The 12,956-nt window shown below is 42.0% G+C and overlaps 1 protein-coding gene across 13 annotated transcripts in view; it reads left to right on the forward strand.

Moving 5' to 3' along the window:
* The window catches only part of SH3D19 (SH3 domain containing 19), a 210,695-nt gene that overhangs the window by 166,938 nt on the left and 30,801 nt on the right, over positions 1-12,956 (forward strand). For all 13 annotated transcript variants that reach the window (XM_064383821.1, XM_064383823.1, XM_064383818.1 and 10 more), the window contains 2 exons: positions 7,802-7,860; positions 9,196-9,460. In XM_064383821.1, the coding sequence (XP_064239891.1) occupies positions 7,802-7,860; positions 9,196-9,460 (324 nt within the window). The remainder of the gene's footprint in view (positions 1-7,801; positions 7,861-9,195; positions 9,461-12,956) is intronic.

Here is a 12,956-nt window from a genome sequence, read left to right on the forward strand (position 1 = left end):
ATAGAGTGAGTGGGAGGGTTTTGTTTCATTCATCTTCATATGGATATCTAGTTTTCCCCAGCACCATTTATTGAAGAGACTGTGCTTTCCCCAATGAGTGTTCTTGGTACTTTTGTCAAAAATCAGTTGGCTGTAGATATGTGGATTAATTTTTGGATTCTCTATTCTGTTCTATTGGCCTATGTGTCTGTTATTATGCTAGTATCATGCTGTTTTTGCTACTACATCTTCGTGTAGTGTATTTTAAAGTTGTTAATGTGATACCCCCACCTTTGTTCTTTTTGCTCAGGATTATTTTGACTATTCAGGGTCTTTTGTAGTTCCATACAAGATTTAGGATTTTTTTTTTCTGTTTATGAAGAATGCCATTTGTATTTTGATAGGGATTGCATTGAATCTGTAGATTTCTTTGGGTAATATTCTCATTTAAACAGTATTAATTCTTCCAGTCCATGAGCATTGGATGTCTGTTTGTTTGTATCCTTTGTATCTTCTTCCATTTTTTCATCAGTGTTTTGTAATTTTCCTTGTAGAGATCTTTAACTCCCTTAGCTAAATCTGTTACAAGGTATTTCTTTTGTAGCTAATTTAAATGAGATTGACTTCTCCATTTCTTTTGTTAGCTAGTTCTTTGTTCATATATAGAAATGCTGCTGATTTTTAGTATTAATTTTGTATCCTGCAACGTTTCTGAATTCATTTATCAATTCTAAGAGGGTCTTTTTTTTTTTTTTTTTTTTTTTTTTTGGTAAAGTCTTTAGGTTTTTCTAGATATGAGATCACACTCTTTCTTTATTTTTTTTATTTTTTTTGAGACAGAGTCCCGCTCTGTCACCCAGGCTGGAGTGCAGTGGTGCAATCTCGGCTTACTGCAACCTCTGCCTCCCAGGTTCAAGCGATTCTCCTGCCTCAGCCTCAGCCTCCCGAGTAGCTGGGACTACAGGTGCGCACCACCATGTCCAGCTAATTTTTTTTGGGATTTTTAGTAGAGACAGTGTTTCACCATGTAGGCCAGGCTGGTCTTGAACTCCTGACCTCAAGTGAGCCGCCTGACTCAGCCTCCCAGAGAGTCGATTACAGATGTGAGCCACCATGCCTAGCCCACACGCATTTTTTTTTTAATTTCCATATGGCATATGATGTTTAAGGCTTGTTTTTGTTTTCTTTTTTCCTTTTTTTTTTTCTTTTTTTTTTTCAAAAAGATGGGTTTCGCTATGATGGCCAGGCTGGTCTTGAACTCCTGACCTCCGATGATCCACCCAGCTTGGCCTCCCAAAGTGCTAGGATTACCGTGCCCAGCCAAGGCTTGTTTGAAGAGAAATTAACTTTGAAAGTCTTTGAACCGAATTTTTAGTTCAAATTTCATAATGGTTTTACATAGTTAATTGTGCATTAACTATGCTTATTATACTGGGAAACCCACCTAATCATCTGACGAAGAAAAATTTCTTTGAAGGAGACATTAAATTAGCCAATATCAAGTTAATGAGATTTTCCTGAAGAATGAATTAAAATTTAGTGATGACTTGTGATTTTCAAAATAGCTGGTAATAAACTTTTATTAAATCTGGGCCAAGAAAGCCCAAAAGAGGATAGTAGGGTTCCTACCAGACTAATGTTAAATAGGAAATCCCAAATTCCTATGGAGGAAAAGTTGCTTGAGAAGGTTACTGGCTTCTACTCTGAAATGGTTATAAAAAGGAGTGAGAGGGTGATAAGTAAGGAAAACATCATTCATTAATGTCTATCATAACATAACATCCATCATACATAATAGATTTTGTAAACTATAAAGATCTGTTGAAATAGTATTTGGGCACCGTGGCTCCCACCTATAATCCCAGCACTTTGGGAGGCCGAAGTGGGCAGGTCACTTGCATCAGGAGTTCTAGACCAGCCTGGCCAATATGGTGAAACCCTATCTTCACTAAAAATACAAAAGTTAGTCAGACATGTTGGTGCACACCTGTGATCCCATCTACTTGGGAAACTGAGGCAAGAGAATTGCTTGAACCCAGGAAGTGGAGGTTGCAGTGAGCTGAGATTGTGCCACTACACTCTAGCCCGGGCAACAGGACAAGACTCCATCTCCAAAAAACAAATAGTATTATACAAAAATTAGTCAGGTGTGATGGCACACACCTGTAGTTCTAGCTACTCGGGAGGCTGAGACACAAGAATTGCTTGTGTACGGGAGACAGAGGTTACAATGAGCTGAGATTGCGCCACTGCACTCCAGCTTGGGCGACAGAACAAGGCTCTGTCTCAAAAAAAAGAAAAGAGGCCAGGTGTGGTGGCTCACACCTATAATCCCAGCACTTTGGGAGACCAAGGCAGGTGGATCACCTGAGGTCAAGAGTTCATGGCCAACATGGTGAAACTCCCTCTCTACTAAAAATACAAAAATTAGCCAGACATGGTGGCGTGCATCTATAATCCCAGCTACTCGGGAAGCTGAGGCAGGAGAATTGCATGAACCCAGGAGGAGGAGGTTGCAGTGAGTGAAGATCGCGCCACTGCACTCCAACCTGGGCGACAGAGCGTGACTCTGTCTCAAAAAAAGAAATAGTTAGTATTATTATGTTTAGTCCTAAGCAGTCCACAAGCAACTTCTACATTTTAGAAAAACAAAAAAAGGAAGTTAGAATAAACTAAACCATCTGGAAAGATACTATAGTCATAATGTTTGAAGCTCACTAGACAACTTGAGGAAAATCCTGTCCTGCATTGTTTACAAAGGGAGTCAGAACATTCAGTATTATACCCTAATAAATGCATACCATAATAAACACACTGAGTCTGAAGGAAGAAGAGTTGAAGAATCAGACTACAAGTTAAACAATTTGCCTCAAAGTCACACATATAGATTTCTGGGGCCTGAAAGTCAATCTGTGCCTAAGAAAATACCTTTGTTTGAGAACTACAATTACTGAATGAGTTTTGGAACAGAGGCCATAAAGACTTAAAGGTATGGGCCAGGCGTGGTGGCTCACGCCTGTATTCCCAGCACTTTGGGAGACTGAAGCAGGGGGATCACATGAGGTCAGGAGTTCGAGACCAGCCTGACTAACATGGTGAAATGCCATCTCTACTAAAAATATAAAATTAGCCAGGCGTAGTGGTGTGTGCCTGTAATCCCAACTACTTGGGAGACTGAGGCAGGAGAATTGCTTGAACCCAGGAGGCAGAGGTTGCAGTGAGCTGAGATCATGCCATTGCACTCCAGCCTGGGTAACAAGAGTGAAACTCTGTCTCAAAAAAAAAAAAAGACTTTAAAGTGTCGATGAGGGCACCAGTATAATGACCCATGAGGATAGGCATGGTCTTTGCCAAAGATGTCTCCTGACTGAGACATAGGACAAAAACTCTTTACTTGTTTTTTCTGCCTTGAGTGCTAGGGGACTTTCCGTCTCAGAGTAAGATGGTGCATTTGTTGCTTTCTTTGCTTAAATGATGAGGGACTCCAGGGCGAAGAACATTGGGAGCTTCAGGAGCCCGTCTCTCAGCAGGAGCAGACACCTCTGTGTGCCGTGTTGCCTACCATAGGAACACAAGGCTCCCACAGCATCCCCCAAGGAGGCTGCCAACCAGTATAGAAGGAGAGTTGGAGATGCTGCTTCATGTGTGTGAGGAATCAAAAGTACAGCACAGAAGCTGACTCATGAGAAGAAACACTGTGTGTGCAAGAAGGAAACAGGCTAATATGAATTCAGGACATAATAAGTGGTGCTGGACCAGGCATGCTGGCTCTCGCCTGTAATCCCAGCACTTTGGGAGGCTGAGGTGGATGGATTACTTGAGGCCAAGAGTTCGAGACCAGCTAGCCAACATGGCGAAACTTGTCTCTACAAAAAAATAAGCCAGATGTGATGGTGCATGCCTGTAATCCCAGCTACTCTGGAGGCTGAGACAGGAGAACTGCTTGAACCCAGAGGTGGAGGTTGCAGTGAGCTTAGATCGTGCCACTACACTCCAGCCTGGGCAACAAAGCAAGACTCTGTCTCAAAAAAAAAAAAAATGGTGCTAATTCTTGATTCTTGGAGGAAAAAGATAAGAAACATGTGAAGGCCACTCCGTAATTCCAGCAGACAAGAGTGCGGTCTTGGGAGAAATATTTTTTTTTTTGAGATGGAGTTTTGCTCTTGTTGCCCAGGCTGGAGTGCAATGGCATGATCTCGGCCCACCGCAACCTCTGCCTCCCAGGTTCAAGTGATTCTCCTGCCTCAGCCTCCAGAGTAGCTGGGATTACAGGCATGCACCCACCATGCCCGGTTAATTTTGTATTTTTTAGTAGAGACAGGGTTTCACCATGTTGTCAGGCTGGACTTCACCTGAGGTCAGGCTGGTCTTGAACTCCTGAACTCAGGTGATCCACCCACCTTGGCCTCCCAAAGTGCTGGAATTACAGGCGTGAGCCACTGTGCCCAGTGAAATATCTGTTTTTTAAAAAAATATAGCAATAGGCTGGGCACAGTGGCTCACGCTTATAATCCCAGCACTTTGGGAGGCCGAGGCGAGTGGGTCAGTTGAGATCAGGAGTTCCAGAGCAGCCTGGCCAACATGGTGAAACCCCATCTTTACTAAAAATACAAAAATTAGCTAGGCATGGTTGCACATGCTTGTAGTCCCAGCTACTGTGGAGGCTGAGGTGGGAGAGTCACTTGAACTCAGGAGGCAGAGGTTACAGTGAGCAGAGATCACACCAGTGCACTTCAGCCTGGGCAACAGAGTGAGACTCCATCTCAGAAAAAAAAAAAGAAATAAAGAAAGAAAAGAAAGAAAGAAAAAATAGCGGCCGGGCGCAGTGGCTCAAGCCTGTAATCCCAGCACTTTGGGAGGCCGAGGCGGGTGGATCACGAGGTCAAGAGATCGAGACCATCCTGGTCAACATGGTGAAACTCCGTCTCTACTAATACAAAAAATTAGCTGGGCGTGGTGGCGCGTGCCTGTAATCCCAGCTACTCAGGAGGCTGAGGCAGGAGAATTGCCTGAACCCAGGAGGCGGAGGTTGCGCTGAGCCGAGATCGTGCCATTGCACTCCAGCCTGGGTAACAAGAGTGAAACTCCGTCTCAAAAAAAAAAAAAAGAAAAGAAAAAAGAAAAAAAAAATAGCAAAAAACTGGGGAATTATTTTTAAATTGGAATATTATTTCAGTGCAGATGAACAAAAAGATGGAATCTGCAGAGGCAGTACAAGCAGTAAAACAACTTCACCAGAAACTAAAATGCTTGTCCAAACACATTAAAAGCCAGAGTTAAGGGCCGGGTGCAGTGGCTCACGTCTATAATCCTAGCACTTTGGGAGGCCGAGGTAGGCAGATCACAAGGTCAGGAGTTTGAGACCAGCCTGGACAACATGGCAAAACCCCATCTCTACTAAAAATACAAAAATTAACTGGGTGGAGTGACGCATGCCTGTAATCCCAGCTACTCAGGAGGCTGAGGCAGGAGAATCGCTTGAACCCAGGAGGCAGAGGTTGCAGTGAGCTGAGATCACACCACTGCACTCCAGCCTGGTTGAAAAAGGCGAGAGTTCAGGGATATCAGAGCTGGAGGAAGGCTACCAAAAAGCAAATGCAGAGAACCTACAGGTTATGTGTAGAATATCAAGAGAAGGAAGTCCCTAATCACTTATCTTCCAAAGACTTAGCAGAACTTGGGCATGAACCCAGACTTGAACAAACACTAAGACAATGGCTCCTGCAGGAACTGTCTCCTTCTCTCAATATTTGGAGTATGTCAGATACAGCAGTGCGAACATCCCTAAAGAATTTGAATGTACCATTATTTTAGGATGTGCCTAACATCCCCAAAGAATTTGAATGTACTATTTTTTTCTGATGTAAAATTTTCTCACTGTTGCAAATTAAGAAATTAAAAAGATGTTTAAGATTTCCCATAAAAATACCATCACCCAGGAAAAACTATAGCCAATATTTGGTACAAAATTAGGATCATAAGCTATGCATTTATTATAGTACATCATCTCCGTCTTTCCACTTCAAATTTATACATCTCTTTTAAAAATTTTTATCAGTGTATCTAATAATTACAGTTTTTGAGAAAAACAATTAAAGTTTCTTCCTTTCTGCTAGAGTTTGTTTTAATTTTAAAGGTAGCCAAAGAAATAAATGCTTTTTTCAAGCATAATGGCAATACTTGTCAGGAAGAAATATAGGCAGCAGTGTATTTATAAGGCATGGATTATATTCTGGAATATTGCAGGGTTTATGAGCTGGTTACTTGCCTTACTACATTAACTGAACTTATTAGTCAAACCAAGTTTTAAGGGCAAGCTTAATTTGTTTTTTAAAATGGGATTTTATAACATTGAAACATGTTTAAATCACAGTTACTGGCAATTAATCATTTGGTATTTAAGGAAAAAGTTATAAATATTCAGTATAATTTAAAAATCATGAAAGTGAGTTTTCACTCATTCATAGGAAGGAAGAAAACAGTCTGAAGTAACCCAAAGATTCCCAAGCTTTAATTAAACCTCCTTTGGGAGGCCAGGGCGGCTGTTCGAGACCATCCTGGCCAACATGGTGAGACCCCATCTCTACTGAAAGTACAAAAATTAGCCAGGTGTGGTGGTGCACACCTATAGTCTCAGCCACTCGAGAGGCTGAGGCAGGAGAATCACTTGAACCGGGGAGGCAGATGTTGCAGTGAGCTGAGATTGCATCACTGCACTCCAGCCTGGGCAACAGAGCAAGACTGTCTAAAAAAAAGAAAAATTCATGAGGGCTTTTTCCCCTCCTGAAAAAAAGAAATTTTGGCTTTGAGATCCTTTTGGCTTCCCACTCAACAGAAGATCTGAATATATTCTCCATGTATTATCCTCATTTCCCAATCCTTGGGCTAAAACATCTTCAGAAAACCTGTTTAAATACAACAGTTTGAATCCCTTCCCTACAGAAATCTTCCTATTAATCTCCACACTTCCAATTGCTCACATCTACCATTAGGGTAGAACATTCCAACTGTACCTGTCTTTTATTTTTCACATTATCCTCCTTTTCTCTCTCTTTTCTTTTTTCCCAAAAAGACAGGGTTTCACCATGTTGGCCAGGATGGTCTCGATCTGACCTCATAATCCACCGGCCTCGGCCTCCCAAAGTGCTGGGATTACAGGCATGAGCCACCACGCCTGGCCTATTCTCCTACTCTTTTTCTCTCTTCTACAAAACTCTTTTTAGCCCATCCAGCCCCTTTTCTGGAGTGATAAAAGCACACTTCCTTCTTGGACCTTTATTTCTCCTCACACACCTTCCTCTCAGACCATCCTGCAAGCTTCTTTTACATTCCCACCTTCTTCTAGTTCAAAACCCACTGCAAAGTGTTGAAACCAAACAGTAATAAGATCTGCCTATTCAAAGCAAAACCAACTAATGACCACCCCACTTACTATGTGTTTAAACTTAGGAGCAGTATGTTTCTTATGTGTGATCACGGAATGAATAAAGAACACATATTTTTAAATTCTCTTCGGGGCCTGCTTGAATTTTCCCTTAATATCTCATGAATCCACTGAGTGCATGACCATGCAGTGTAATTGTTCAGGCTGTGGTCCACAACAGGAGACCACTTGGTTTCTTCCTATCAGTGTTTTCACTTGTATTAGGACATGAATAATTCAGGCAGAAGTGAATTAATATTGTTTAAGGCTGAAAACTCTTTTAAGTTCTATAACTCAACTACATTTCTACTTGTAGATCCAGCCAAAAGTTGTCCAGAATTTCTCCTGACAAGCTCTTGTTTCAGATTAACCTTAACTTGCATTCTCTGCTACTTGCAGGAATCCAACCACACAGGTCAAACAGGAGGTTTTGTGCGAGGACCAAGGTTGCCACTGAGGTAAGTAAATGTGGGAAAAGTTAGAGAAGAATTAATGACTCAGAGACCCAACTCTCTTTTTTATCACCAAGATTCAGTTTTGTTGGCCTTGGATCTTTTTTTTTAGAGATAAAATAACCTCACCAATTCACCCAGGCCCCTAGCCCACAGTCTGCTTCTAACAGTAGAGTGTGGGAATCTCTGCTCCCTTTTTATTTTAACACAGTCCAGTTCATAGAGCAATTTATTTCCTCAAATAAATGAACAAGACTCATTTCTGAACTTAAAACAGCTCCACTCCTAGAATATACATATACATGCACACAAACACCCTCCTAGTTAAGAGAGGCAGGACTGGTTTTTGGCATTTCCAAATGAGACTGGCTTTGTGAGCTCAGAGGTAACTGCCTTCTGAGTTCCAGAGCTATTCAGACAAAGGGCTTTAATGCTATCAGAAGATATTATTACTATGTTGAAAATTATTTCTTTCTTTCTTTTTTTTTTTTTGAGAGGGAGTCTCACTCTGTTGCCCAGGCTGGAATGCAGTAGCATAATCTCGGCTCACTGCAACCTCCGCCTCTGGGGTTCAAGCGATTCTCCTGCCTCAGCCTCCCAAGTAGCTGGGACTACAGGCATGCGCCACCATGCTCAGCCAATTTTTGCATTTTTAGTAGAGACGGGGTTTCACCATGTTGGCCAGGATGGTCTCTATCCCTTGACCTTGTGATCGCCTGCCTCGGCCTCCCAAAGTGCTGGGATTACAGGCGTGAGCCACCACACCCAGCCGAAAATTATTTCTATCATAGGGATTAAGGAAAGGCTTTCAAAGTAATAGTTGTCCTATCCTTTCAGAACTAGCTTATATTAATCTAAATTAGAGTTTTAGTAGTAACTCAAATGACATGAATGTTAGCGAATTTTGATGTTCCTTTTCTGATTATATACAAGACCCCAGCACACATGCATCATATCTTGTTATAAGCTTTTCACTTCAGACTTTGGTAGAAAGTGCTCAGTTTCCTGAAATATAGTCATGATGTGTTTAAGAGCAAATGGGACCTTAGAGAGCTCATGATAGTAAATCCTTGTTTGTCTTGAACTAATGAATCTCTAGTGCAAGATAAAAGGAAGCTGGAACATCATGGCATTTCCTCCAACAGTATAATGTTTAATGCAGCAGTCACTTGCTCAAAAATAGCATACCCTGCATGTTTCAGTAAATTGTATTCCACTGGCAGAAAGCTGTGTGTGTGTGTGTGTGTGTGTGTGTGTGTGTGTGTGTGTGTGTAAGACAGGACAGAACAGAATCTAATACTGATCAAAACATTGACTCATGGCTGCTACATTGACTTTCAGACCTGTGAATGGAAAAGCCATTCCAACTCAACAGCCTCCAACCAAGGCGCCCCCTGAGAGACCACCTCCCCCAAAGCTTTCTGCAACCAGAACGTCTAATAAGAAACTGCCTTTTAATCGATCCTGTTCCGACATGGATCTTCAGAAAAACCGAAGTAACTTGGCAACTGGACTCTCAAAAGCCAAAAGTCAGGTTTTTAAAAATCAAGATCCAGTGCTACCCCCTCGCCCCAAACCAGGACACCCTCTCTACAGTAAATACATGGTAAATTCAGCTTTTAAAAATGTTTGTGTCAAGAGGTTTGCCTTAAAGTACATATATGATTCATTATTCCTTAGAAAAAGATGATGAAACAAATGTGGAATTGTGTTTTGATGCCAAGAGTGCTTTAGATGAGTAGGCCTTAATAAATTCCAGGTCTTGGCTGGTCATGGTGGCTCACGCCTATAATCCCAGCACTTTGGGAAGCTGAGGCAGGTGGATCAACTTGAGGCCAAAAGTTTGAGACCAGCCTGGCCAACATGATAAAATTCTGTCTCTACTAAAATTACAAAAAATTATCCAGGCATGGTGGCACAATCCTGTAATCCCAGCTATTCGGGAGGCTGAGGCATGAGAATTGTTTGAGCCTGAGAGGCAGAGGTCGCAGTGAGCCAAGATCGCACCGCTGTACTGCAGCCTGGGCAACAGAGCAAGACTCTGTTTCAAAACAAATAAACAAAACACCTAGGTCTTTAAAGGAGGGTTTCATTATTAGGAGAAATGTAGAGAAAGGGGAGAAAAAGCAGGGCAGGCCAGGCTTGTAACTTGCTGCCTGGCTGGACCAAAGAAATCCTGAAAAACCTGACCCAGTGGGTTATACTAATGGGAGTAACTCTTACAGATACTATAGTTTATATCTTTTTGTTTTGTTTTGTTTTCTTTAAGAGATGGAGTGTCACTCTATCACCCAGGCGGGAGTACAGTGATGCAATCATAGTGTACTGTAGTTTTGACCTCCTGAGCTCCGAGATCCTCCTGCTTCAGCTTCCTGAGTAGCTGGGGCTATGGGAAAATGTCTCCACTCCTGGCCTATAGTTATATCTTGATATAGTTTATATCTAATAGCTCCTTTTCCCATTGAGTAAATTTTAAAATGAAGTAAAAAGTTCTTACTAAGATGGATGGGTTTTTTTCATTTTCCCCTTTTTGTAAGCCTAATAACTATCATGGTCCATTTATTAGTTACCAGTTAGAAGTTTTTATCAATAGTTGAGATATTAATTTTGTTCTCTTTTAATGTTTTTCTTTTCAAATGACCTAAACCTTTGTCTCCATTTCCCACAGTTAAAAAACAGAGTTGCCGGCCGGGCATGGTGGCTCAAGCCTGTAATCCCAGCACTTTGGGAGGCTGAGGCAGGTGGATCACCTGAGGTCGGGAATTCAAGACCAGCCTGACCAACATGGAGAAACCCTGTCTCTACTAAAAATACAAAAATTAGCCAGGCGTGGTAGTGCATGCCTGTAATCCCAGCTACTCGAGAGGCTAAGACACGAGACTCACTTGAACATGGGAGGCGGAGGTTGCGGTGAGCCAAGATTGCACCATTGCACTCCAGCCTGGGTGATGAGAGTGAAACTCTGTCTCAAAAAAAAAAAAAAAAAAAAGAGTTGCCAGGCATGGTGACTCATGCCTGTAATCCAAGCACTTTGGGAGGCCAAGGCAGGCAGATCACTTGAGGTCAGGAGTTTGAGACCAGCCCAGTCAATATGGTAAAACCCCTGCCTCTACTAAAAATACAAAAATTAGCCAGGCATATTAGCGCATGCCTGTAATCCCAGCTAATGGGAGGCTGAGGCAGGAGAATCACTTGAACCCGGGAGGCAGAGGTTGCAGTGAGCTGAGATTGTACTACTGCACTCCAGCCTGGGCAACAGAGTGAGACTCCATCTCAAAACAAAACAAATAAAACAGAGTTGATGTGTTCTCTACTTTGATCAGGTGAACCTGAAAAAATCTAAAACAAATAAAAGGAGGCTGGGCACAGTGGCTCATGTCTATAATCCCAGCACTTTGGGAGGCCAGCTGCTTGAACCCAGGAGGTAGATGTTTCAATGAGCCAAGATCATACCACTGCACTCCAGCCTGGGTGACAGAGTGAGACTCTTTTTAAAAAAACATTAAAAATAAAAATGATAAGGAGAGCAGGACTTTTTATATTTTTTCACAACTGAATGACAGAGTAGCTTGTAACAAGAACAGCAGTTAATAATTCCATATTGTGTTACATTTCCATCATTGAGCTAGAAATTATTTTTTCTTTAAGCTGTTCAAGGTTTTAAAAAAAATCCTCCTGGCCGGGCGCGGTGGCTCACGCCTATAATCCCAGCACTTTGGGAGGCCAAGGCAGGTGGATCACGAGGTCAAGAGATCGAGACCATCCTGGTCAACAAGGTGAAACCCCGTCTCTACTAAAAATACAAAAATTAGCTGGGCATGGTGGTGCGTGCCTGTAATCCCAGCTACTCAGGAGGCTGAGGCAGGAGAATTGCTTGAACCCAGGAGGCAGAGGTTGCGGTGAGCCGAGATTGCGCCATTGCACTCCAGCCTGGGTAACAACAGCGAAACTCCGCCGCAAAAAAAAAAAAAAAAAAAAAAAAAATCCTCCTTAGAAAAGGGCATAGACAAATAAGAAGGAGGTAGTATATTCATATATATTAATATTGATTTAAACTGATAAAACTTTAATTGCTAAAACCCAGGGGTGTTCTTTGGGATAGATTACTTAATTAATAAATAAAAACAGTAGCTGATGCATATTGAGTACTAATTATGAGCCAGGCGCTGTTGGAAGCACTTTATGGATATATTAAATAACTCATTTATTCCTCACACTAACCTTGTGAGACAGATATTATTATGTTCCTTAAACAAGTGAGGAAAATAAGAAACCAAAACGTAAAGTAACTGAGGTAACATGCCCAGGCTGCAAATCCAGTTAATGGTGGGAGCAATATTTGAGAACAGGTCAGCTGGCTCTGATGCTTGCTCCTAACCATTATGCCACTTGTAGCCTCTATTTGATTTGGTCATTCTGTGTTAAGAGCCCTTTCTCAGAGGGAACCAGATTTCACGTTTGGTTCTTAGCATAGTTGTACAATGTCAATAAAGCATTTTTTAAAACTCAGTAAATTCAAAATGATGGCATATTTAGAGCAGTGTGTCTCATTACAAAATAATTCTTTAAATTTTTCATTTATTGCATGCCTACAATATCATTAAATTGGTAGCCAGGAATCTGAGTACATTGGGAGCCCAAGGAATCGGACAAAGATGCTGGGAAATGGCACCACCAAGGCAGCCATACAGGGCCACATCCTTGCACTCTGCATCTTTGCTCCTGGGTGACCCAAGGGCCCAGACAGCCTTCTTCCCATGTTGGAAGTAAGCTTGTGTGATTACATTTCCTGGGTATGCCTTTTATATAGTGCAGACCCTCTTATGTGCACTCATCAGCTAAAATTTTCCAAAACAGGAAACAGCATCCCCTGGACAAGGTCCAATACAGATAAAAAAAACCATTCTAAGATCAGACAGAGCTGAGTGCACCAGGAAGTGGCTGGGATCAGGCCATGAAATGGATTTAAGTAGACACTTGGTATCAGAGAGACCCTAGGAGAAGAAGAGCTTCAGAGTCAGTGGAAACTGTCAGGCAAGCAGTACATGGAGGGCTGCAATCACTGATCAGCCTTCAGAGGCCACCATTGTGAGAACCCTAAA

This window comes from Aotus nancymaae, unplaced genomic scaffold (genome assembly GCF_030222135.1).
Source record: "Aotus nancymaae isolate 86718 unplaced genomic scaffold, 86718_ANA_hifiasm-v0.15.2.pri h1tg000033l, whole genome shotgun sequence".
Classification (NCBI taxonomy): Eukaryota; Metazoa; Chordata; class Mammalia; order Primates; family Aotidae; genus Aotus; species Aotus nancymaae.